At 40.5% G+C, this 27995-nt stretch overlaps 1 protein-coding gene across 2 annotated transcripts; it reads left to right on the top strand.

The window, feature by feature from the left end:
• Positions 1-17: 17 nt before the first annotated feature.
• On the top strand, positions 18-27995 carry LOC114659410 (uncharacterized). 2 transcript variants are annotated; one of them, XM_051932836.1, is made up of 3 exons: positions 18-1876; positions 17660-17734; positions 27904-27995. In XM_051932836.1, exon 1 carries the CDS (start codon positions 62-64, stop codon positions 1607-1609), a length of 1548 nt encoding a protein of 515 aa, XP_051788796.1. In that variant the 5' UTR covers positions 18-61; the 3' UTR covers positions 1610-1876; positions 17660-17734; positions 27904-27995. The 2 variants fall into 2 exon arrangements, with proteins under 2 accessions (XP_051788796.1, XP_051788795.1); XM_051932835.1 differs by lacking the exon at positions 27904-27995 and adding an exon at positions 18863-20015.

Raw genomic sequence — 27995 nt, 5'->3', positions numbered from 1 at the left:
GGAAATGTTAGCAGCTTCAAATCTTAGGCTCCACAAAGTGGCCTCTAACAAAGCTGAGGTGATGGATGCGTTCTTAAAGGAAGATCGAGCTAAGGATCTACAAAATCTTGACTTGTTTGTGGATGACCTACCTGATCAGCGAAGTCTTGGGGTAAGATGGAATATTATGTCAGACATTTTTACATTTTATGCACCTGAAACTGACAGACCATATACCCGCAGAGGAGTACTCTCCACGGTCAATAGTCTTTTTGACCCGCTGGGTTTCCTGGCACCAGTGACTATCCGGGGGCGCTTACTACTTAGAGAACTCTCGAGACACGGCAGTGATTGGGACACCAACCTTCCAGAAAGCATGCATGAACAATGGGTGCAATGGCAGAGTTCGCTGCAGTGCCTCAGAGGCATTCAAATACCCCGTATATATTCTGCTATTCCACCTTCTAATGCCCTGCACATTGAGCTGTGCATTTTTTCAGATGCCTCTGTTAATGCCATTGCTGCTGTGGCTTATCTCAAATTTCTAAGCCATGACAAGCAAATAGATGTGGGCTTTGTCCTCGGCAAGGCAAGACTTGCCCCCCGACCTGAACTTACAGTGCCCAGGCTGGAGCTATGTGCTGCGGTGCTAGCTGTGGAGATTGCGGAAGTCGTCAGTGAGGAAATAGATTTCCAGCTAAACTCCACTAGTTTTTATACAGATAGTAAAGTGGTTTTGGGTTATATTCACAATCAATCCAGACGCTTTAGTGTCTATGTAAATAATCGGGTGCAACGAATCCGGCAGTCTTCTAAACCTGAACAGTGGCATTATGTGCCAACAGATCAAAATCCTGCTGATCATGGTTCACGCTCCATTTCAGCCTCCAAGCTTTCCAGTTCAACATGGATTACTGGACCTCGCTTCCTTCGCCTTCCACTAAAGAAAATTCCAGAAGAACAAAATAAATTTGACCTCATCAACCCAGAAAGTGATGTAGATATCCGACCTGAAGTGAACTCTTTGTCCACTTATGCCTCTGAGAGTCACTTAAGCTCAAAACGGTGGGAACGCATGATTGGAGTGGTACGACACATATTAGACTCCATGCTGTTGCAGTCTGGTCGTGTACGACTTACTCATGAAGTGTTAACAACGCTAATGGCAGAGGTCATCACCATAATTAATGCACGTCCCCTGGTACCTGTTTCGTCTGATCCTGAACATCCTAATGTCCTAACACCTTCCATGCTGCTCACCCAAAAAATAGGCACGCCTTTTCTGTCTCAAAGTAACTTTGGTACAGGTGAGATGTTGAGACACCAATGGAAGCGTGTCCAATACCTCGCTGAGGAATTCTGGAGCAGGTGGAGAACGGAATATCTCAGCACTCTGCAGACGCGACAGAAATGGCAAAATAAAAGGCCTGACATCAAAGAAGGTGATGTTGTCCTTCTGAAGGAAAAGCAAGTCAGGAGGAATGAGTGGCCTATGGGAATAATAATGAAGGCTGTTCCTAGCAAAGATGGATTAATAAGGAAGGTCGAGATAAAGATAGTTCAGCAAGGAGCAACAAAAATCCTTTACAGGCCTATTTCAGAACTGGTTTTTCTTTTATCACCAGATTAAAGTATTTGGCTCAGTTTTTGGTGGTATCTTAAAGATACCAGACAGGGAGTGTTCTGGTTCTAATTGTTTTTGCAAACCTTTGTAATCCTAATATAAAAATCCTAATGCTACTGCTGCAAGCAGGAAGCCATGTGACAGGAGGCAGGAAGTAGGAAGTAGGAAGTGAGTGCAGCAGCAGTAAGCATGGTGTGTTTATTACCTCTGTGTTTGTACTCTCAAACAATCCTTCGCCATCCTGCTTAGTTAGCCCTTGTGAAGGCATTCCCTGTAAGTTCTCTTTTTTCTAGTTTTATAGTCTTTGTTTAAGTAACTTTGGTTAAGGAGTGTCAAAGTAAATGTTGTATTTCATTACATAAATTTACTGAGCCTTTGGCTGTTAAGCTCTTAGTTATAAATGCTGCTGTATTTACTCTATGTTACTTATACAAGTACTTATTAGTGTTTGTTTGTATTTGTATTTACAGTTTCACACCATTTTTGTAATTAAACATTCTCTACATCACTTCGTGGTTCCGGGAATTATTGCATGAAGGTGTTTAGCTTGCTGGATAATTGAACAGGAGATTCAGTGAGGCCAGTACAGTATGCCTTCAGAAACACAATTGGTCTCCATTTGTGTACATGCCATGAACATTGTTATCATTCTTCTGTGACACCTCTTAACTTTCTTAAGTGGTGTCCCTCAGATGACAGTGCCCTAGGTCTCCATCTTTTGTTACGTAATGGATTGAACAGCTCTGCCAGTCAGCCCCAGATTCTCAGGTCCTCTTGGTGCCACTAACAGGCTCCACAGTTAGCAGGGTCTTCTACCTCCATTTTTATGTGTTTATCCACTGCCATGTTCCAGTTTTGAAAGGGCAAAAGTTTAGTGGGTGTTATGTAAAATAGGTAGAATCTTGGCATAGTTCAGCTCAGTTTTACCACAGACTTGTAAATTGTGTGTCTTATATTGTTTATATTGTCATTTTTTGTTAATTATTGTGTTATATATTTCTATGTAAATTTTTTTAAATATATTTTTTGTTAAGTGTTTCAAATTATTTATATTTACTCTTAATTTAGTCTGTTATTTATTTTGTTATTGTCTTTGTGTTTTACATGTTGAACTCAAATCCACCTGACTCTGCAGCTGTAGGGACCCTGGGTCTATAAAGACTTAAAATGTCTAAAACACATTCCTGCTTGTGTTGATCAACTAATTTTTCCTTCTCTTAAAATTTTTGTAAGATTTATTTGTTTGTGATTCTTTGTTTTTTTTTAACCCTGTCCTCATTTTTGGTTAATGTCTTCTGACCTTTCATTTTTGTTAACCTTCAGTTTTTAAGAAGAACCTGCATGAGATATTGGGACACCCTAACTATTAGCTAAACAAATGGGAATGATGAACTAAATGGTCGGTTGGTAAACAATACTGGATCTGTATGGGAAAGGACACTGTTGCTAACACTATCATCTTGAGGTCGGAGGACTGTATATTCATGGCGCTCCTTGAGGGTAGGGTCTTATTTGGACTAAAGCTCAAAACCTGACACCCAGATTATAGAAGACATAGCAGCCCCATATATTTTGTTTGTGCTATTTTTATTGCATTTCTCCTTATTAATTAAATGGGGTGACCTGGTTGGCACCCCAGTATATATTTTGGATCCTGTGTCGTACCTTGCACCACCACAGTGTGGAGTGAATCTTCTCCCTGTGTCTGTGTGACATTTTCTGCATATCATATTCCCAAATCCCAAACATATGCATGTTAGCTCAATTGGCAACTCTAAGTTGGCCTCATGCAAGTGAATGTTGATGAGTACATGAGAGTGTACTGCAATGGATTGGTGACTCATCAGTGGTTGGCTTCTGCCTTAGACCCACTGCTGCTGGGATAGGCTCTTGCCTTTCACAACCTAGAACTGGGCAAGCAAGTGAACAGATGGATGTACATATTACTACAGTACTGATATTTTTGTTGCTATTGTTATATCACTTTTATTTGATTTTGCATCTAAATACTTAACTTACTGCCAATATCCATTACTATGTAATGAATTTCTGTAGCTTTACTACTTATTACTGTTCCAGAAAATACAGTGCAGTATTTCCACTTAGCAAATACTTAATGAAAAAATTGTAGGGATAGTGTAAGATAAAAGAGGCAAACTATGATAAAGTGTTTGGGCACCAAATGGTGATCCCTAGATGAAAAAGATGGAAAAGACAGTTGACAAAAATAGCACTCATTGCAGCAATGCATTGTCTTTGCTGATGTGATTTGGTGATAGTGCTCTGTTTAAGGCTGCCCTGGAAAAAGAGCTCCATTATCAAACCTTTTTACTCAGTCATCAGAAATGGAGTGACATCAGTGTTCCTCACACTGTCGTTCTCTGAGTCTGGAGGCAAAAGAAAGTAGAGACATTAAGTGACAGCACCAACTATAACTCAGGGTGAAATTACCAGCAGATGAACCCTGAAGTTGTCTCTCAATCACATGTACTTACTTAAATAAAAAATTAAAAACTTCTAAATTAAATGATTGAAAAGTTGGAATCCTTATAGGATCAAATGCTTTAGAAAATTCAGGAATCTTGCTCTACAGGTAAAGCTTAAAGATGGGAATCTGGTCCTACTGGACAGTAACCTCTCACTTCAGTTTTAATTTGTGGTGTTTTTAAACTTTGGTGTATTTTCTTACCCCGACTTACCTGACAGAGTGATAAAGAAGTTTTTAGGTGTATTTTCAGGCTGTTAAAATGCCCAGGGACACCTCATTCAAAGTACTATGGCTGGAGCCTAGGCATCCAGTTGAACAACACAGACAGAAAAAGGTTTTTTCTCTCTTTTAGAAAAAGTTTGAAATTCCTTTAAAATATTTTACAGCTCCTAGTGGCCTAGTGGTGGTGGGTAATGCGTCTTTCTCATATAACATGTTTATTTAATTTCATTTACCTAGTTATTCACAGAAACCTGGTTTCTAAAATGCCACATACACTCTTACTCCAATTAGAGAAATTGGGTTATTATGCTCTGGGTAATCTGATTAACAGAGGTAGATTTCACCATGCATAACTTGAATATGTGGTTATGTATTTGCTTTGCACACACTTTCAGCATCAGTGGGTATAAGTATCCCTAACATAGAGGCAAATGTTTGGGCAATCGCTTCATTCCTTCTCCTGGCTGAAATAAATTTATGTTAATGAGCTGAAGATACAGCATTAAACAGAGCAACACAATCTTGAGAGCAGTATAGTAACAAGTTAAAAGTAATGTCCTTTATGTAGTCAAATTGCTTTTTAAAGTAACAAGTAACTTAACACAACACTTCTTATTGAAGTGAAAACACCTGCATTATTATAAATGCAGTAAAACTGCCTTCGGCAATACTGGCAATTAATCAAATTATTTCACAACACTCCTACTTTATTTACCTTACCTTTCTCTTCTTTGTTAGTGGTCTCTGGTCATTAGACCTATTAAAAGGCAACTTGTTTTAAGAAACAGAATTATATAATTTATTGATGAACACAAGTATTATACAATTATGATAACTGCATATATGTTGACATATAAGACAGGACATAGACAGACTAGACAGACAAACATAACAGAAAGAGACTGACTGTTTACTGGTATTTAGAGTTCTACTTTATCTTGGGACAGATAGTTTATTATATCAGGTCTTTAAAAGTGATGACTGATATTGTATGGAGTTGTTGCTTTGTTGTTGCTCCAGGTTCAAGTGGAGGATTGCTCTTGCATTGGAGTGCACTCTTTCTCTTTTTTCTGCATGATCGTTTGTTTGTGGTGTTCTGTGATGCTGCCTTCTCAGCTCACTTTCTGTTGTTAGGCCCTTTTCCGTGTCTTCTGCAGCTTTGCAAGAATTTAGATGCCTAAGTACCCTTCATGAAGTGATGGCTCCTTCTCAGCCTTTAGATTGGCTAACTGTTAAGCTTGGCAAACCTGATCTCGGTTCTCAGGCTTGCACAAAGAACCGTTTGTCAACTTTGGCTTCCCAAAGATAATTAGGTTTCAGTTTCAGAGTGAGGGGCTGTTTCAGAGATTTTCAGTCAGTATTGGAGAATGTGCTCAAAAGTGTAGAAGTACGCCCTGGGCAAAGTGTCCTAGGGAATCTCCTGAGAGTTTCCTCAGGCTTCTCTTGAGAGAGCCAGAATGTGTCTCCCCAGTCTTAAGGATGGTGTAGGGAGTTTTAAGGGAATGCATAACTTCTTCTGATTGGATTTAGATCACTTCCAGTTATAAAATCAGTGTGTCCTCATAGGTGAGTTCTTCTGTCCATCAGAGTTGTCATTCATTGATTTACAGCTCTTTGCTCTTGCTTCAGTCCATTTCATGCATTCTAGCTCAAGAGGCCTGGTACAAGCTAGATTTCTGTCACTTAGTTTGGAATGTAAGTTAAAGAAGGTGCAGATGGATACCTGCACCTAAATCTTATTTTTTAATTGGTCTGGTGTGCCACTAAAGCCTAGCAGAATGGGCAATACCAACTTTAGTCCTCATCAGCATTTATCACAGTGCAAATGTCTGAAGATGGATGTATCAGAGTGTGATTCCACAACAAAACAAATTGACAGAATTGAACATGACATACATATTCATTAAGTGCTGGAGAATGAAGATGGATGGTTCGCCACCAAGTTGACTTATTCGCTCTGCTCACTAGTTTGACCACTAGGGGGCACTGCAGGCACAACTGCACAAGTCCCGGGTGCAAACACACATTTTATTATACAAAATACCTTATAAAAAGGCTTCAACAGTGGTACAACACAAATCTTTCTGTCTTTCTCTCCTACTCCTCTAAGTGAGCTTTGTCCATCCTTCTCTCCCAACTCCAATTTGCCTGGATGAGGATGAATAGCTTCTTCTATTTTGCACCCAGAAGTACTTCTGGTTCTAGGGCATAGCTAGTTGGAAGCACTTCCAGGTCAAATGGAAGCCCCACAAAGTAGAGTTTCTTAGTCACATCAGCTCCCCCTGCCAGCCCCAAAACAGGGCTGCCCCATGGGACTGCGGATCCCAGCATGTTCTGCGGGTGTCCATTTGGGAATTCTTACCCAGGGATGCTGCCATCTATTGTATCAGGGAACACTGTAATGACTATAGGGTATCTCCCCCTGTCCTTCCATCACACAGGCCTCCCCGCTGGGTATTGGTCTTCAGCGTGTTCAATACTGCACTGGAATCTTCTGGCATCCTCCTGGCTAAGGCAGAGAACAACATGCCATTTTTCAATCCATTTGCCACGTGTGCCTTCCAGCCAAGTAAGGGAAGGGAGTTCACCTAGCAGCCTCTGCATGCCATCCATTACACTAGTTATCTGATGATGTATATTACTGAAGCTTTCAAATAGCATTTCAGACAAATATTTTTGACATTTTTATCAATTATAAAAGTTTGAAATATTTTTCTGTAAAGTGAATTTGCAGTAATATAGTCTGCAAAACCTTTTCTCACACAAACTCTAAAACAAAGGCAATGACACAGTTAATTAGTTCAATGTTTTGTACATATTTTTCATGTTGCAGCTTCAAAGTTTTAGAGACATGAGTTCCATTCCACAGCCAGTCGCTCTTTGTGCCCAGTTTGCACATACTTTCCTTGCCCTATTGTTTTCTACAGGCTCCTTGGTTTCCAAAGCTGTACAAGAAAGACTCTATGATGAATGTATCCTCTGGCTGTCTTGTCCTGGTGATGACTGATTTCTGCAAGATGGCCTGTTAAGGAAAAACTGGGATTTAAGAATGGGCTATTAGATGGTTTCACTTATTGCTATTTTTTGTATTTTCATATTTTTATTTCTTCTATAAGTGACTTTTTTATTTTTGGCAATCATTTAAAGTGCACATTATGTATGAAAAGTACTGTATAGTATAAATAAAATTGTTATTATCTATTCACGTTCCAGAGCCTGTTCTGTTAGCACTAGGCATCAATCCTTAATGACATGCCAGTTCATTGCAGGACACATTAATGTATACATCACATAATAATAGTAGTAAAAATACATTTTATTTTATTTATATAGTGAATTTTCTATGCTCAAGGTGCTTATAACCATTTTAGAGTCACCAACCAAGTAACATAGAGTTTGGGAAGATACCAAACTTCATACAGACACAAGAAGAACATGCAAGTTTCACATACAATGACCAGACCTGGAATCAAACACAACTCTCTAGAGCAGTGTGGAAGCAGCATTATCCACAGTGCCACCAATGTCAGTGTTTAGCACTGCTGCCTCCCGGATCCAGTGCTTTGGTTTCATATCTGTGTGGAATTTGCATGTTCTCCCCTTGCATATGTGGGGTTTTCTTATAGGTAGTCTGATTTTCCTGCAAGTTCCTCAGATACAGAGTGTTAGGTTGTTTCCTGCCTTGCACGAATGTAACTCAGTGGTTTTCTTTGAGTTCTCTGGTCTTCCTTGAATGTGTTGGGTTAATGGAAGGTTCTAAGCAGGCCCAGCTTCCTAGAAATAAGTAAAAAAAAAATAATTTAGAAACATACGTTTTTATTACCATTTTACTGACCATAACAGTAAAGGGTCTAAGCCATAGCCATCCCTTGCTAGGAAGAGCCATCAGCTCCAGTTGTCAATCTTCATTGAAGTTTCTCATCAGCCATTGGTCCTCATAGCTGCAGACCACTGGATGGTTCGCTACTGTCCATGCAATGGGAGCACCGTTTTTATTGCCATATCCAATCAGCTGTCTAATCTTATAGACATAATTACAGGACAGCGGCTTGCCACTTTTTGTGATTATCTCATAAATCCTGTATTCCAAAATTATCAAGGATGGGGAAAGGTTTTTTAAAACATAAGTGTAATAAACTGTCCGAAGTGAACTAGGTAATTAAAGCTCCTTGGTCTTTTACAGTGAGATCCAACCTGGCTTTCATGCATGTGTCATTTTTAAAGATTAACTTATGCTGACCACTCACACTTGCATCTATGTCAAAGAAGAAATCCTGGAGGCATTTTTCCATGGGTGTGTAGGCATGTGTGCAAATTAAACATTGTAGGCTGATCTTATCATGGAACTGGATTAGCAGCTGAGGGCATGTCAGAATGTTCAAAATTCAGTCCCTCCATTATCAAACCTATTTGCCCAGTCCAGGGTTATGGGGGCCAGAGGCTATCCTGGTTGGTCTGGGTAAAAGGCAGGAAGCCAGCCAGAATGAGGTGCCAGTCTGTAGTGGAGTAATCTTTGTTACACTGGTAAAGTTTAGAGTCACCAGCTGAAATTCATGGGCTGATTTTTAGGACATGGGTGGGATTCCACAGTGCTTGGGTAGAAACTAGTTTGGCGTGGAGAGAACATACAAACTCCAGACATTCAGTAAACTGGAGCAGTGAGGTAGCAGCACTAAATATTCCACCATCTTGCAATGTGAAACATGCACACTGTTTCATTTTCCCCCCTTCTTCTTTCTTGCAGTGATTTTAGCGATCGGCAAAAATGGATATAATGAGGGTATTAAAAAAAAACTTGATCCATTAGGATTAAAAGTCAAGATGGAGGTAAAGAATTTTGGGGTAATTATTGACTCTGACTTGAATTTTAAATCACATATTAATCAGATTACTAAAACAGCATTTTTTCACTTAAGAAATATAGAAAAAGTTAGACCTCTTATAACATTGCAAGATGCTGAGAAATTAGTTCATGCTTTTGTTATTAGTCGACTAGATTACTGTAACACACTCCTCTCAGGACTACCAAAAAAAGACATCAATTGATTGCAACTAGTGCAGAATGGAGTTGCCAGAATGTTAACTAGGAAAAGAAAATCCGAGCTCATCTCTCCAGTTCTGATGTCACCACATTGGTTACCCATGCCATTTAGAATTGACTTTAAAATACTGCTTATGGTTTACAAAGCTTTAAATAATCTCACTCCATCCTATATTTCAGAATGCCCTTCATCTTACACTCCAAATTGTAACCTTAGATCTTCAAATGAGTGTCTGCTTATAATTCCAAGAGATAAACTTAAAAGAAGTGGTGAGACAGCCTTCTGCTGTTATGCACCTAAAATCTTGAATAGCTTGGAGCACGAAATCCGAAGCGAACTGTCCGAACTGAAAACTGAACTGAAAGAGATGATTGCTACACTGGCTGCCACCATGGCTACGGCCATAAATGAGCTTAAGAAGGATAATATGAATGAGCTTAAGAATCTATTTAAACATTTTGACGTGAACTTTAAAGGCATGTTGGAGAAATTAGAGGAACACATCGAAGAAAATAGATCCAAACTGAAAATACTTACCGACCAGATTAAAGATGTTACAGATCAGCTGGATGACATTAAGCATACATTCATGGCTCGAGTTGAAACAGCAGAACAATTGGCGTCTAACGCCGATGAAAAAGCCACAGCTGCGAATTCCGAAAGCAAAAAACTTGGAGACAGACTTGCGGCCCTGGAAGATGGGTACAGAAGAAATAATATAAGAATTGAGGGTATACCTGAGAAACGAGAAAGCTCAAACCCAATGAAATTTGCAGTAGAATTACTGTCTAAAATAATTGGAGATGATTTTAAACTTGACATTGAGATTGCAGCTGCTTATCGCACATACAGGTCTAGTACCTTTAAACCTAGTCCGCTTCGAGCGACTACGATGTACAGTAAGCTTGATGTGATGGCACTTCTCAGACACAAGCAAGAGATTATATTTGAAAATAATCTTATTCGTATTATCCCCGACTTCTCACCATCAACAGCTGCAAAACGTACAGCCTACTCTGACATTAAAAAGCTGCTATGGGAAGCCAATATCAAATACAGCCTCTTGTATCCCGCAAAACTGAAAGTGGAAGTTCAAGATAAATATTATATTTTTTCAAGCAAAGACGAAGCTGAAAAGGAATTAAAGAAGCTGTTTCCGACACTCTTTTGAAAGTTAATAAGGAGCTATATTCTATCAAGGTATGGGAAGGACCTATCATCTGCTCTCTGGATCCATATTTAAAGAGACTGGTATTATAATTATACATCCTTTTCTTTATCTGGACATTATATGTTTATGTCTTAATTAGAGTTATAGACGTGAGTGTGGAAGTGTGGAAGTAATTAAAGTAGGATTTTTTTTTTTGTTGTTTTTACTACCTTAAAATAGACTGTTTAACATCATACACTTGGTTTATTGCTATTTATACTATTTATACTATTACATTACACTATTATTACCATGTTTATCCTAGACTACTTTTTAAAATCATTCCCAGGGTTCATTATTTTTTTTATCTTAATATCTTAAAATTGCTGAAGATTATTTAAAGCTTAAAGAATGTTAATGATTATATTTTCGGCAGATAGTATTAAGAATTTAGCTGCAATGGATATCTCTATGTTTTAATTATCTATTGCCGCTGCGGGGTGGGGTTTGTTTTGTTTTGGACGTGCTCTGTCTCTTCGTATGTAAGAGGACTGGGACATCGCGATGTGGGATCAAGTCTCATGTGGGGAGGCAAAATGGGGGGGTGGGGGGATAAAGGGGGGAGAGAAGGAGAGCAGGCTATATCTAATCTATTCTTCTAATCCCTATAACTATAAATATCAATGCAACAATAGGCTAAAATGCAATAACTCATGGGGAATTTTGAAACTAAGATTGAAACTGCCTCATTACCAGTTAAGACTATAAAATGACATTAAAAACTCAGAATCAATGTCTCTATGATGGGACAGTTAACTTTGTGAGCTGGAATGTTAAAGGCCTGAATCACGAATTAAAGAGAAAGAAAGTATGCTCTCACCTAACAGGCTTAAACGCTAAAATAGTAATTTTACTAAGCAAGGATCAGTTCAGACTACAAAAAGACTGGACTGGGCCAATGTTCCATTCTAGCTTTATAAAGAAAACTAGAGGGGTGGGAATTCTCATACACAGAACAGTTCCATTTGTAGCATCAGATGTAGTATCGGACCCTGAAGGGAGATATGTGATGGTCATGGGCAACTTATGTAACAGTAAAATGATTTTGATAAATATTTACGCACCCAATGTGGATGATAAGGAATTCATGCAAAATCTATTTGCATCCATTCCCAATGTGAACACTCATAAAATTATAATGGCTGGGGACTTTAATTGTGTTTTAAATCCACTCTTAGATAGGACTCCTGTGACAGGGGGGACGACATCTAATATGGCAAAGACAACTACACAGTTTTTAAATGATCACAACTTATCAGACTCCTGGAGGTTTCTTAACCCAAACTCAAGAACATATTCGTTCTACTCACCAGTGCATTGTACTGTAGCTACTCCAGAATTGATTATTTTTTTTATAGATAATAACTTCCTGCCTACAATTAAATCATGCAAATACGACACGATTGTTATCTTCGACCATGCACCTCTAGTCTTTGAGCTAAAATCATTAAGCCCCTCACACTCACCTCGCAGATGGCGCCTTAACCCTCTTCTATTGGCAGATGAGAACTGCACAGAATTTATATCCAAACAAATCAGCTTCTTCCTAGAGACAAACACGCCCACAGAGGTTTCCGCAGGAACACTCTGGGAAACTCTAAAGGCCTTCTTAAGAGGACAGATTATTTCATTTGTTTCCCACAGAAATAAATTAGAAACCAAGAAAGTGTCAGAGCTAAGAAGCGAAATTACTAGAATAGATGAGGAACAAGCCAGGCGTCCAAGTGAAGCTCTCCACAGGAAAAGGAAAAGGCAGGCCCTGCATGCAGAACTGAACAACTTATTTATAAGTCTAGACATCATTACTATGAACACGGAGAAAAAGCTAATAAGCTTTTAGCTCAACAAATTCACAAACAAGAAGTTCGCAATGCAATACCAGTAATTACCAACACGAATGGAGAAGAAATTATAGACCATAAAAATATAATCCACGCATTTAGAGATTATTATAAATCCTTATATTCTACTAAGCTCAAAGAAGACAATACACAATCTAACGCATTTCTGGATGCATTACAGACACGACAAATAGATTCTTTAAGTGCTGAGGAACTGGATAAACCTTTAACGCTAACAGAATTACTAGATGCTATAAAGGCACTACAAAGCGGGAAATCAGCAGGCCCTGATGGTTACCCCGTAGAATTGTATAAGAAATTCTCCACTCAGCTAGCTCCCCTCTTATTGGCAACATTTACAGAAGCTAGAGACAACCAAATACTACCTCAAACATTTCGACAAGCATTAATTACCGTCTTTCCTAAACAGAATAAGGACTTGTTACAATGTGCATCATACAGACCAATTTCACTCCTGAATAATGATGTTAAGATTCTCTCAAAAATTCTAGCTAGAAGGATGGAGAAAGTGCTGCCCTCGGTAATATCACAGGATCAAACTGGATTTATTAAAGGCCGACATCTATCTTCCAATCTCCGACGTTTGTTTGATTTTGCTGGTGAATATATAACATTAAACACCCCAGAGATATTACTATCATTAGACGCAGAAAAAGCATTTGATATGATTGAATGGAACTACCTTTTCACTGCATTGGAGGAATTTGGGTTTGGCCGTGTAGAAGGGTACAACCCGGACACAGACAGGCAGACACGTTGCAGTCCATCACCACACATTTATTTACACTATTATTGTACATAAGTCACTAAGTGCACCGCCACCAACAAACCCCAACAGTCTCCCAAAGTCCTGGCTTCTCCTCCAAGCCGTCTCTTCACTATCCACACACTCAGGGCCTCTCCTTGCCGCCTCCTCTGACCTCGTCCACCTCCTCACCCGACTCCAGCCTTGATTGCAGGGCGGCGGCTCCTTAAATAGGCGGCTGATTGAGGGCCGCACCCGGCCACCTGCCACATGACTCCCCCGCTAGCTGAGACCTCCTGGGACCAGCGAACCATTCCGGGAGGACGGGAACCCCTCGGCGGCAAGCCAACACACTGTAGCCTAGGGCCCGATCCTGCAAATCCAAAAGAAAAACAAGGGCGGAGGCGTTGCCCTGACGCAGCCCCTCGGCTCGTCCTCAGCTGGGCCAACGCTCTCGGCCCTGATCGGCGCCCCGATGCTCCCTTTCTCGGCTTCCCAGCCCGAGCAGTCCGTGCTCCCCGCCACGGAATCACCAGTGGGATCACGCTCTGTTTCCACCTCTCCAGCTGCGGGATTCTCCTCTGCCTCCGCAGAGGACGGCCCTTTGCGGGACACGCGCACCCAGCAGCATGTCCTCGCTTATCGGAGGAACTGGCTTCCCCAAGCCGCTTCCTCCGTTTACTTTGGGACGCCGCGACGGTTCGGATCTGCCCATTGTAAGAGGGCAGACCCAGCCCCGCTGGCGTCCGGAGCTTAACGGGGTCGGTCTCCCTTACCTTCCCCGCTGTGCCTCTCCATCCTGGAGCTCCTGCAGTGCGCCGATCCTCTTCTGCCTGCGGCTCTCGATCCGACGCCACTGCCATCCCTCCGGATTCCAGCGTCTCCGCCCGGAGGGCACATCGCTCGGCCGGTGGCGACAGCACAAGGCGCAGTTGTTCTTGCAGCTCCTGCAATATCACCGCCAAGGAGAGAAGCAGACGGCGGTGGGCTTACCTCGCGAGTAGTTCCACTCACCGACTGCTCTCTGTGGACACTTCCTTGCTGCCCACTCGGGTTTCTTCTCGGCACGAGACGGACATTCCCTGCTCCCGCCTCTGACCAATCGTTGGCGGGAGGACAGGACACGCTGCCCAATCCCGTGCCTGCTACGAGGAGGGACCTTCGGTCTGCGGCCTCCTCACCCTCATTCCACACTCGAGGGCGAGGTTCTGGGCAGCTCCGCGGCTGCAGCATCTCCTTCCAGGCAGCTCTCCTAGCTGCCACCGCGCTCCCAAGCTGCCCCTGAAACACAAAGTCTGAAAGCAGACCGCTCATGGTCTGCGACTCCACATTTCTCTGCGGGGTTCGGTGCACGCCGCCCCTGCGGCACGTGGGTGAGTTCGCCTGCTGTGCCGGGCCTTCCACGGACAATTCACTATATGCAGGTCCGCACCTTGTGCCAGGTGCAGCATCCTGCCGACTACGCCACTGTAGAAGGGTACAGCCCGGACACAGACAGGCAGACACGTTGCAGTCCATCACCACACATTTATTTACACTATTATTGTACATAAGTCACTAAGTGCACCGCCACCAACAAACCCCAACAGTCTCCCAAAGTCCTGGCTTCTCCTCCAAGCCGTCTCTTCACTATCCACACACTCAGGGCCTCTCCTTGCCGCCTCCTCTGACCTCGTCCACCTCCTCACCCGACTCCAGCCTTGATTGCAGGGCAGCGGCTCCTTAAATAGGCGGCTGATTGAGGGCCGCACCCGGCCACCTGCCACAGCCGGAATATTTGTGCATGGATCAAACTACTGTATACCAATCCAGAAGCTTCAGTTTGTATTAATAACATTTGCTCAGACTACTTTAAGCTAGAACGTGGCACCAGACAAGGATGTCCCTTGTCGCTACTGCTGTTTGCAATCGCTATTGAACCACTGGCGGTTCACTGCCGACATTCTTATCAGATAAAGGGGATTGTCAGAGAAGGACTGGAACAGAAAATTTCTCTATATGCAGATGATATGGTTTTGTATATATCAGACCCAGAAAACACCGTCCCTGCAGTTCTAACAGCACTAACAGAATTTCAAAAGATATCTGGTCTTAAAATTAATCTGAATAAAAGTATACTCTTTCCAGTGAATTCACAAGCATATAAAATTAGATTGGACACCCTACCTTTTACCATATCAGATCAGATAAGTTTAAATACCTGGGGGTAAATATCACAAGTAAACATAAAGCTCTTTATCAACAAAATTTTGCCGTCTGTATGGAAAAAATTAAGCAAGACCTAGATAGATAGTCAATCCTTCATCTCACTCTAGCCGGAAGAATTAACGTTGTTAAGATGAATATCCTTCCTAAACTTCTTTTTTTATTTCAAACCATTACAATATATATCAATAAATCATTTTTTAAACAGATTCAACAATAACCTCTTTCATTTGGAACTCAAAACACCCATGTATCCCACGTATCCGAAGAGCAACCCTACAAAGACCACAGGCAGAAGGTGGCATGGCTTTACCTAATTTTCAGTTTTATTACTGGGCAGCAAACATACAAGCCATAAAAACCTGGACACAAATAAATGAACATACACAGGCTTGGTCCGCAATGGAAGTAAAATCCTGTAGTACTTCTTTATACTCCCTGCTCTGCTCTCCAATAAATGCAAGTTATCGCAAATATACTTATAACCCAATTGTGCTTTACTCACTTAGAATATGGAACCAAATTAGAAAGCATTTTAAGATGGAAAATCTTTTATCTGTGGCACCTCTGCAAGAGTTTTTAATACCTGGAAAAGGTTTGGGATTAAAATGCTCAGAGATCTTTATATAGACAACATATTTACATCTTTTGAACAATTACGTTCAAAATTCAACCTCCCAGCTACACATTTCTTTCAGTATCTTCAAATTAGAAATTTTGTTAAACAGAAATTGCCCGATTTCCCCCACCTTGCACCCTCCACAGTGCTGGAAAAAATACTGCTCAATTTCGAGGAATTAAACACCATTTCCGCATTATATAAAATCCTATTAGAGTCCCTACCTTTCAAAGATCCAAGAGGACATTGGGAAGAAGATCTCTTAATCAATATATCAGAAAAGGAGTGGAAGGTAGCAAAGCAGAGAATTCACTCAAGCTCTATATGCGCAAAGCATAGAATTATTCAACTAAAAATTATGTATTGAGCTCATCTGTCTCGCTTAAAACTGTCCAAAATGTTTCCAGGGCAAGATCCAACCTGTGAACGCTGCAACCAAGGTCCTGCCTCACTGGGTCACATGTTCTGGGCCTGCACCAAATTAACATCATTATGGACCAAAATTTTTAAGTGCCTTTCAGACAGCCTTGGGGTCACAATCCCTCCTAACCCATTAACAGCTGTGTTCGGTGTTCTTCCAGACAGACTTGAAGTGGAGAAGGACAAACAAACGGTGATTGCATTCACTACACTATTGGCACGCAGACTTGGAAGAATCCTAATTCTCCTCTGATAAGTCAGTGGGAAACCAATGTTTTATATTATTTGAAATTGGAAAAAATCAAATTCTCAGTTAGAGGATCTGTACAAAATTTTTTCAAAACCTGGCAGGATCTGATCAATATTATTTTAGAATAAGAGAAATAACTATTACCGCATTTAATATCCTGCCCCATCTCTTATTTACATATATATTTATTTCTCCCTTTCTTTTGCTTATTGTTGTCTTATTAAAAAGCCCTAAGCAATTCTCCTTTAGCTAAGCTCTCCTTCTCAGGGGTGGGGATTGATTTGTCTTCAATTTTGTTTGGCTATAAATTGATCTATTTGTATGGAATGATTACAATAAAAATTAATATAAAAAAAAAAAAAATCTGGAATAGCTTACCGATAGGAATTCGCCAGGCTAATACAGTGGTGCACTTTAAAAAAACTGCCAAAACACATTATTTTAACATGGCTTTCTCATAGCTTCATTTTAGTTTAATCCTGATATTCTGTATATGCATTTAATTATCATTATCATTCATGGTGGCACAGAAATCCATACTAACCCCTACTTTCTCTGCTGTTCTTTTTCTGTTTTTTTGTGGTGGCAATCTGCACCACCACCATCTGATCAAAGCAGGTGCTATCCCTACATTGATGGATTAAAGGCTAGAAGTCCACATGACCATCATTGTTTAATTCTTCCATATGAAGCCTGAAAACCATGAGGACTAATTGAGGTTATTTATGTTAGGTAGAATGCCTAAAGGGGACTGGGGGGTCTGGTGGCCTCAGAACCCCTGCAGATTTTTTTTTCCAGTCATCTGTAGTTTTTTTTTTTCTGTCCTGCCTGGCTATCGGACCTTACTTTTATTCTATGTTAATTAGTATTGCCTAATTTTATTTTTTGTATTTTGTCTTTTTTCTCTTTCTTCATCATGTTAAGCACTTTGAGCTACATCATTTGTATGAAAATGTACTATATAAATAAATATTGTTGTTGTTTTTGTTGCAGGACTAGGTGGTTCATGATAGACAGTCTCATCTGACTAATTCAAGGACAGCAGGCTTGTACAAACCTTAAGTCAAAGTAAGTAAGACTGCAGGCTACCAAACCATACGTATCTCCAGGATTGGAACCATTCATAAATTAAACTGCATTGATTGGAATGCATCATCAATTCTAATTCACTTTCTGGAATGTGAAGTGGAATTGGAATTGCATCCAGCTCACAAGGATACAAATTGGAGTTGAACTGGAATGAAAGTAAATAAATTCCACAAAATTCCACTTCTAAGATAATTTGTCTTGATTTGTTAAATATCACACATCAAATATTATGAATCACGTCAAATACATTCATGTATAATGTATTAATTACATGTTATCCAAGATAATTTTTTACCAATTTTCATTTCTACATGAAGAATATGTGAATATCTTATTTGCATCATTCACTCCACCTATAAATTTCCAGAATAATACTGTTTTTGAATTTGATTACAACATCACTACCTAGAATTCCACGCAGACATGCTGGGTCAAAGTACATGGCCTTAGAGTTTAAAGGAAGTCCCACATCCTCAGCATAACATTAATCTACATCCAGCTCTGCAAGCAGGTTCTCCAACTTACTAGGAAAACTTTGGGGTTAGTACCAGAATTGGCACTCCAGCCACCTTAAAAAATCTGTCTCAGTTCTAGTGTGGCACTGAGGTATCAAATGCTGCACTTGGGTCCCAATCCACATGGTTTGTTGTGTGGTGTGTGCGACAATGCACTATCAGCACATGCTCTCTCCCAACCTCTCTCTCTACTGGGCCTGTGGTGAAGGTTGATATTGGTGATTTAATTAATAGAGTCTATCTGCAGACCCTGCTATTCTTTATACATCTTACTACTTGAATGGTACATTACACCTTTTATTTTGTGATATATTGCCATTGACAACATGAAATGGCTGGGATGGACGGTTCCTTGGCGCGGGGGCCTGTATAATGGAAAGTTCTGGATGGACAGGCATCAAGGCTGGGTAAGGGACCATCCATCCCAGCTTGTCCATCCCAGCTTGGGTGCCAACCATCATCATGTCATCAATGACAATATAGTGTCACACACACGTGCTTGGAAGTCAACCAAAGGGACCAGAAAACGGCAATTCCACGCCAGGCCGGGGGGTGGCGGGTTGAGCTAAACCTCTCCCTTTTTTCCCCGCAGAACAAATACGAGAAATCCTGCCTATCCCGGCACAGAGGACGTCACTTCCTGGGAACCAACTATATAAACCCCTCATCCTCCATACTTGAGCAGTTCTACTTTGGACTCGAATCCATACACATTGTACTAAAATTTAAACCCTTTTGCAGCCAAGGAAACTATATGGGTGGCTGCCCTAAACCATCGTTGTGTGTCCAGTCATTTATTTCACAATATTTATATACTGTATATAGTGTATTGTTATATATAATTATAATATAACTAATCTGTTATATATTATGTTAACAGTGTTGTAGAGCATTACTTTTAAAAGTAATTTGGTTACATTACTTACAAAAAACGTAAATATGTTATAGTTACTTATCATACAATGTAATGCAAAGAGTGTGTTAGTTTTTCTTTTTTTGTATGATTGAATAACAGCACCCTGCCCAGCATTTGTTAATGAATCCAAACTCATATGTATATATACTGTATACAGAATATACCTTCATGAAACTGACCAGACACACAACCAAATGCGATCATCTTCCTCTGTTTTATAAATATGTTTAGTCCTTCATGTGCTGTGAATCAAAGTTGAAATGAGACATGCCAGCAGTTTTCCATTTTTCACTGCAATGTACCACCATTAAATGATTGTGTACTGACACCTCCTGCTCTGACCTTCAAAGAAGGAAAGTCTGATGTAATGTTCAGATATCTTAATCCAAACTGCAATGGGTACCCAAACACCCACCCACCTTTGCTCTCCGATAAAATATGCTTATAAATGTAATGAATTATTATTATTATTATTATCTCATAGCGATGGAACTCCTGCAGTCTGCCCATGTGATGGAGGACTGGCATACCAGTCCACCATGTTTGCTTCTTGACTTACACCCAGGGCTGCTGTGATATTCAGTGGCTCCTTCTATGACCCTAAATTTTGCCGATTAAATTTACCCCTCAGCATATGCAGGACTAAATTTATACTGTGAACTTTCTTCAGTTCTTTTCACTTAATTGCACGGTATGTACATGCTTAACCTCTTCTTCCAGATGGTTAGAGCACATGTTGCATGCCCAATGTTATTGGATAAAGGCAATCCTTCTGCAAAATTTGTTTTCTTTTTTTTGGAGTGTCAGAAATAAATTCCAGTTCAACTTCCTGTTGCTTTTTTTATTTCAATTCAAATTCCATTTCATTTGTTGACTTGGATTTGATGAGTTCATTCATTCATTAACCCCAACTCTGGTGGGCTCACACTCCTATGTGCATTTGCAGTAAGTAAGGATCAGGGGTCGAGAAGCATTGAATTGTAAGCGGGTAAAGGAACAAGATTTAGAGGTCTGACAGGATCAGTGTCAATGAAGAATAAAGGGTAAGGCACAGTTCATGGTTCTTAGGATGCTGAAATATAAGGGAGAGGTTGAAGACTACAAATGGGTTTACAATAATGAGGCAGCAATTGGATGTGTGGCAAATAAGGAGCAGGATGACAGTGTCACCATGAAAAGGTGTTGGATGCAACAATCTTACAGGACAGGCTCGAGCGGGACAAAGGATCAAGATTAAGACTTAGTTAGACATATGTGACCACTGCAAGGTAAAGCTGCAGGATCCAGGAATCTGAGAGCAGCACACTCTAAGAGTAGAATGTTGAGACCTAAGAGAATCTGAATCATCTTAGAAAATGTGCAGGATTCACAATCAGATTGCAAGGAGCTGAATAACATGTCGGTGTAGTACACAGAGTATTCTTAAAGTGGCAAACTGCATGAGTGAGGACTACAGGCCTTTGAAACTCAGGGGCTGATGTTAAGGTACTGAGGAATAAAAGGAGCATGGACTTTAAGAACTTTATTCACATCACACTCTTAGTCCATCTTTTACTTGCAGTTTATAAAGTTGCATAGATCACATGGAAAGAAAGTCAAGGAGGTCAGGTTTGATTTTAGAAAAACAGCCAGAGAGGAAATTCAAGGCCAGGCCTGTAGTTTCCTTGCCTGTAGATTATACGATAAAATTCTATTTGTGGGCTTCCCAGTGCACAACGTCAGTTCTGGGGTAAGGCAGAAAGTTTCCAATAATTCCTTTTGTTTGTGCTGAAAATAGCTTCTCCATGCCAGCTGGCAGAGGCCTTCCACAGCCAGAGGTGATGTATTGAATGTCTTCTGGAAAGTTCACTGGCTTTCACCATGCAGACAAGCAGCTGTGAGTCTCAGACTCTTTTGTGAGCACAAAGCAATCTACATGGCCTGACCTGAATATCACTGAGGAAGTGAAGCCAAAAGACAACAATCAGTGGGGCCCGCTCTTGACTCTGTCTCTGCTGAACCTTTTCACTGTGCCTGCCTGTCAAACTCATTCAGTGTAGTTCTGGTTTACTGAGACCATATACCCAGGCAAGAACCAACACTGGACAGGGTGTTAGTCCATTAGAGAGCATAGCTGTAGTCACACATACAGGACCAATTTAGATTTCCCAAATAACCTACAGAAACTTGTTCTTTTCTGGGATGTGAGAGTAAAACCCATGCAGATGGATAGAAAGAGCAAACTCCACAAAGACAGTGAAGGGATCAGGATACAAACCCAGAGCTTGGAGGGATGAGGAGTTAATGCTCATCACTTACTTTGTAGTGATCCATAAATTCTAAATTCATTTTTTTTCTCCTGAGATTCTGCCTCTTTGACTTGTACATTTGAAGAAGAGAGGTAAGACAAGCAGATGGATACCTGGATAACCTCATATTTAGGCATTTATTATCAACAGCACAACTAACATTGTCACGCTTGGGTCACAAAGTTGCACAGATACACTCAGGAGATTCTAGAGACAAAAACTTTATTCAAACACTTCAAACAAACATAAGTCTCTGTCAGGAGTGAATCGGGCTCCGTGTGTACCCGGTGGGCACAGCTCCATCTCTCAATTAAAAGAATAGAAAATCTTCCTCTTCATAGGGGTGTGCCACGGGAGAGGCTTCTCTTCTGGGGGAGAAGAGAAACAAGGCAGTGAGACCAAAGGACAGCTGCAGTTCAGGCTTTCAAATGTTTCAGATCATGCAGCAAGCCTGTTGCTGATCTAGCAAAGTGGAGGTAAAAAACTGTATTTGTTTCCCATTGAATCACTGTTTAAGAGGGGGTTTTGGAGGAGTGACCACGTCTGCTTAGGGGTGCGTTTAGCCTGTTCACAACATATAACTCACAATTCCAATTCAGGGTCATAGGAGGCCGGAGCCCAGCCTATCAACTGTTTATAATTTGAGCTGTGAAAATGCAACTCATCCATCCATCCATTAATTTTTCAAACTCACTTTACAGATAGATAGATAGATAGATAGATAGATAGATAGATAGATAGATAGATAGATAGATAGAACTTTATTTGTCTACAGGGGAAATTTGGATTTTTCTAGAAGCTAAATAAATAAATAAAACAAACTTTGGTCTGAACACACACTGGAATGACTATAAAGAAAGAAAATTAAAAGAAAGAAAACATCAGACTTGGCTGTCATAGTCCCATTGAGGTATTATGCAGACTATTGCCTTTGGTATAAAAGAGCCCCAGCAGTGTTTCCTGACACACTTCTGCTGAATAATTTGTTGTCTGAAAGTCCTGTGTTAGCATGAGGATGTGCAGCTTGTTCATAATGGCACTCAGGTTTGCTTTAATTCTTTCCTTTGCTACATCCTCCAGGGGATCCAGAGTGTGTCTCATAACTGAGTCTGCCCTTTTAATTAGCTTGTTGATTCAGTGTGCCTCTCTTGAGGTGATGTGACCAGTCCAGCACTCCACAGCGCAGACAATCACACAGGCTATCACAGAGTGATAGAAGATGTGAAGGATGTTACATCCCACAATACAGGAACCCATGTCTCTTAAGGAAAAATAGCCAGTTCTGCCCTTATAAAGCTCATCTGTGTTCTGAGACCAGTCCAATCTGTAATTAATGTGGACCACTCTACATCCACTCCTTGAATAGTAATTGGACATTGAGGCTCTTTGGTGCAGCAAAAGTCAATAACCAGTTTCTAGGTTTTGCTGATTCTCTTTGTACCATGAAACAAGTTTCTCCACTTAACTCCTATGCTCTGTCTTACCTAGTAAGGGATATGTTTCTTTGTTTAATTATTTAATTTCTACCACAAGGACAAGATTACAAATTGATCACCACAAGTGTTGAGCTCAGATAACAAAATACAAGCTGGTTAGAATTGTTACAAAATCTAACAGCTAATATCAGTTAGACAGAAGTTCACTAAACAAAAGAGTTGTCAAATGCTTCTTAAATACACTGATGGAGTCAGCAGTTTGAATGGAGTGGTTAACTTATTCCACCATCTAAAAACTACAGTCTACATATGAAAAGAGTGTGAGATTTGATATCAGAGGTGACCTCATCAGATGCTGTTCATCAGCAGATCTGAGTGGTCAAGAAGGAGCATTGGATCTCACAAGTGTCTCTATACATAGCTGCTGACCCACTGACTACTGTTTAAGCATCAAGGATTTGAACTTAATATGTGCTACTACAACTCATGTAATGATCTGAAGAGAGAAGTATCATGTGACCACATTGGCTGGTCGAACACTACATGTGCTGCTGCATTTTGAATCATCCACAATTTGCTGACACATGTCAGAACTTCCACCAGCATCAAATTGCAGTAGTTCCAATGTGACAAGACCAAAGCTTAGACCGAGAGTTGTGCTGCATACTTTTATCAGAGACAGTCTGATCTTGTGGATGTTGTTTTGAGTGAATCTCACAGACCAAAGCAACATTGTCCCCGAAGGACAGCTGTTCATCAATTGCCACCCGAAAGATGTGTACCAATTGGGCAGGTGTTGGTGATAGTGAGTCAAGCTGAACAGAGATAAGGAGTGCAAAACAGTCAGGCGTGCTGGGATAACATAAAAGTCCACCTTTGACAAGTTGAGTTGCATATCTTGAGTCTGATAAGAGAAACCGTGGGACTCGATTATAAGGCCCAGGAGGTGTGCAGGGAAAAGATAAGAGGGCCCAGCACTGATCCTTGGAGCACCTAGCATGCTTGCCTGGTGCACCCTTGACATCACTCCTTGCTAGGACCCACCATAGGATCAAACCACTTGTGGGCAGTCCCAGTGATTCCAAGGTCAGAGATGATGGCAAGGAGAAATCTTGATTTGTCTTCATGTACATACTTGGCCGATACCTTTTTCCAAGATGAATTACAACATTTGAGATAAAAATGGTTACATTTCTTTTTGTTTTTTCTAATTGGAGCACAGGCAGGTGAAGTGACTTGCTCATGGTCATACATGTTAGTAGCGAGTGGCATCATGACCCTCAAGTTTTGAGTACCCAACAAGATGATGTCCATAAGAAAAAAAAGGTGCCATTTTTAACAACATTAAAAACACAAAGACTCAAAAAATGAATATAACCACTAGAATTGAAATTGAATAAAGAAATAATTGGAAAAAGTAAAATTCATAAGCCATATCATGGTAAAAGTTAATCAAATGAATACTGGCCATTCTCATACTATCAAATAAACCTGGCATAGGATCCATCTGCATTCTAATATCTAGAGGACAGATACAAAACATATTATCACTAGAAAATAAATAGATTCATTGAAATAGTAGAAAGTTTATCGCACTCCTCTCAGGTCTACCCAAAAAAGACATCAATCGTTTGCAACTAGTGCAGAATGCAGCTGCTAGAATCCTTACCAGGAAAAGAAAATCCGAACACATTTCTCCAGTTTTGATGTCACTACACTGGTTACCTGTGTCATTCAGAATTGACTTTAAAATTCTGCTTATGGTTTATAAAGCTTTAAATAATCTCGCCCCGGCTTATACAGTGGTGTGAAAAACTATTTGCCCCCTTCCTGATTTCTTATTCTTTTGCATGTTTGTCACACAAAATGTTTCTGATCATCAAACACATTTAACCATTAGTCAAATATAACACAAGTAAACACAAAATGCAGTTTGTAAATGGTGGTTTTTATTATTTAGGGAGAAAAAAAAATCCAAACCTACATGGCCCTGTGTGAAAAAGTAATTGCCCCCTGAACCTAATAACTGGTTGGGCCACCCTTAGCAGCAATAACTGCAATCAAGTGTTTGCGATAACTTGCAATGAGTCTTTTACAGCGCTCTGGAGGAATTTTGGCCCACTCATCTTTGCAAAATTGTTGTAATTCAGCTTTATTTGAGGGTTTTCTAGCATGAACCGCCTTTTTAAGGTCATGCCATAGCATCTCAATTGGATTCAGGTCAGGACTTTGACTAGGCCACTCCAAAGTCTTCATTTTGTTTTTCTTCAGCCATTCAGAGGTGGATTTGCTGGTGTGTTTTGGGTCATTGTCCTGTTGCAGCACCCAAGATCGCTTCAGCTTGAGTTGACGAACAGATGGCCAGACATTCTCCTTCAGGATTTTATGGTAGACAGCAGAATTCATGGTTCCATCTATCACAGCAAGCCTTCCAGGTCCTGAAGCAGCAAAACAACCCCAGACCATCACACTACCACCACCATATTTTACTGTTGGTATGATGTTCTTTTTCTGAAATGCTGTGTTCCTTTTACGCCAGATGTAACGGGACATTTGCCTTCCAAAAAGTTCAACTTTTGTCTCATCAGTCCACAAGGTATTTTCCCAAAAGTCTTGGCAATCATTGAGATGTTTCTTAGCAAAATTGAGACGAGCCCTAATGTTCTTTTTGCTTAACAGTGGTTTGCGTCTTGGAAATCTGCCATGCAGGCCGTTTTTGCCCAGTCTCTTTCTTATGGTGGAGTCGTGAACACTGACCTTAATTGAGGCAAGTGAGGCCTGCAGTTCTTTAGACGTTGTCCTGGGGTCTTTTGTGACCTCTCGGATGAGTCGTCTCTGCGCTCTTGGGGTAATTTTGGTCGGCCGGCCACTCCTGGGAAGGTTCACCACTGTTCCATGTTTTTGCCATTTGTGGATAATGGCTCTCACTGTGGTTCGCTGGAGTCCCAAAGCTTTAGAAATGGCTTTATAACCTTTACCAGACTGATAGATCTCAATTACTTCTGTTCTCATTTGTTCCTGAATTTCTTTGGATCTTGGCATGATGTCTAGCTTTTGAGGTGCTTTTGGTCTACTTCTCTGTGTCAGGCAGCTCCTATTTAAGTGATTTCTTGATTGAAACAGGTGTGGCAGTAATCAGGCCTGGGGGTGGCTACGGAAATTGAACTCAGGTGTGATACACCACAGTTAGGTTATTTTTTAACAAGGGGGCAATTACTTTTTCACACAGGGCCATGTAGGTTTGGATTTTTTTTCTCCCTAAATAATAAAAACCATCATTTAAAAACTGCATTTTGTGTTTACTTGTGTTATATTTGACTAATGGTTAAATGTGTTTGATGATCAGAAACATTTTGTGTGACAAACATGCAAAAGAATAAGAAATCAGGAAGGGGGCAAATAGTTTTTCACACCACTGTATATCGGAATGTCTGACACCTTATATTCCAAATCGTAACCTCAGATCCTCAACTGAGTGTCTCCTTAGAATTCCAAGAGCAAAACTTAAAAGAAGTGGTGAGGCGGCCTTCTGCTGTTATGCACCTAAAATCTGGAATAGCCTACCAGTAGGAATTCGCCAGGCTAATACAGTGGAGCACTTTAAAAAACTACTGAAAACACATTATTTTAACATGGCCTTCTCATAACTTCACTGTAATTTATTCCTGATACTCTGTATATCCAATTCATTATAATAACTATTCATTCAAAATCTGTACTAACCCCTACTCTCTCTTCTGTTTCCTTTTCCGGTGTCCTGTTGGTGGTGGCGTGCGCCACCACCATCTACCCAAAGCACCATGATGTTCCATCAATGATGGATGGATTAAAAGCCAGAAGTCTGTATGACCATCAGCATCAAGTGACTCCGTGAAAAACCCGAACTACAAAGAGGACTATTTCATTTATGTTAGGTAGAATGCCCAGAGGGGACTGGGCGGTCTCGTGGCCTGGAACCCCTACAGATTTTATTTTTTTCTCCAGCCTTTTGGAGTTTTTTTTTGTTTTTTCTGTCCACCCTGGCCATCGGACCTTACTCCTTTCTATGTTAACTAATGTTGTCTTATTTTAATTTCTTATTTTGTCTTTTATTTTTCTTCTCTTCATTATGTAAAGCACTTTGAGCTACTTTTTGTATGAAAATGTGCTATATAAATAAATGTTGTTGTTGTTGTTGTATTATGGTGTGATGACTGAGAAGGTCTTCCCAGACAGCTAGCTTGGTGGTCATGCTAATCAAGCGAGTCAGAGACTGCACATGCTCTGTTAGCAGAAGTCACCTCCTCCACCAGGAATAATCTCAGGAAGTGTTCAATCAGAATTATGAAGCCGCGTTAATGTTTTACAATGGATGTTGGCTCACAAGCCACCTGACGCCACTCCTGAATTGACTTGAGCTCCTTTCTTAGAAAACATAACTCAGCTTACCTGATGTACTGTATATGTATATGGTGTCTCGCTAACTGCTGTCATCTATTTTGTTCCTGGTAATGCAGAGAAGTTGTCCACTGAGGGCAGCTAAACCCACTCACTCTCTTCCGGTTGGGATTACATAAAACCGAAAGATGAGGAAAGTAGATTCTTTTGACAAGCCTTTCAGGCTTGAAAAGCTTTTGTTACAATTCTTTTCTATTGGGCCACCATTTCATTTCAGTTTTTTGGATTCTTGCTATAAACAGGGTGGGCCGATTGGAACTCCAAATTTTCATTGGGTCTTCTTTTCTTCCTTCCTCACTTACAATGGTGATTTGAATATGGTTAATATGTGAAGCTATATTGCATCCCTGCAATTCTCATTCAAATGAGTTCTTTGCAATATCCACCTCAGCTATGTTCTTAACAGACTGTTCTCAGTGAAAATGCCCGTTCATTCCTTAGACTGAAGTGTTTATTTAATTGATTCTTAGATATTCTTTTGATAAGTCTAAAGCTCGGATATTACAATTGAGCAGGATACGCCCCTGACTGGTGACATTCTCTTCTTGAATTCCAGGTGAATAAACTGTAGGATCTGTTCCTCATCAAACTCCAACAGACTGAGGCATGTACATTTATGAAACCTCTGGGTGACCTTGAGCAAGCCTC

Source organism: Erpetoichthys calabaricus, chromosome 10 (assembly GCF_900747795.2).
Source record: "Erpetoichthys calabaricus chromosome 10, fErpCal1.3, whole genome shotgun sequence".
In the NCBI taxonomy this organism is placed as follows: domain Eukaryota; kingdom Metazoa; phylum Chordata; class Cladistia; order Polypteriformes; family Polypteridae; genus Erpetoichthys; species Erpetoichthys calabaricus.
The sequence above is the reverse complement of the archived record's forward strand: the minus strand, read 5'-3'. Positions and strand labels throughout refer to the sequence as shown.

Bases quoted from the DNA above. Each gene is read 5' to 3' on its own strand.
- LOC114659410 (XM_051932836.1), top strand. From the start codon at position 62: ATGGATGCGTTCTTAAAGGAAGATCGAGCTAAGGATCTACAAAATCTT.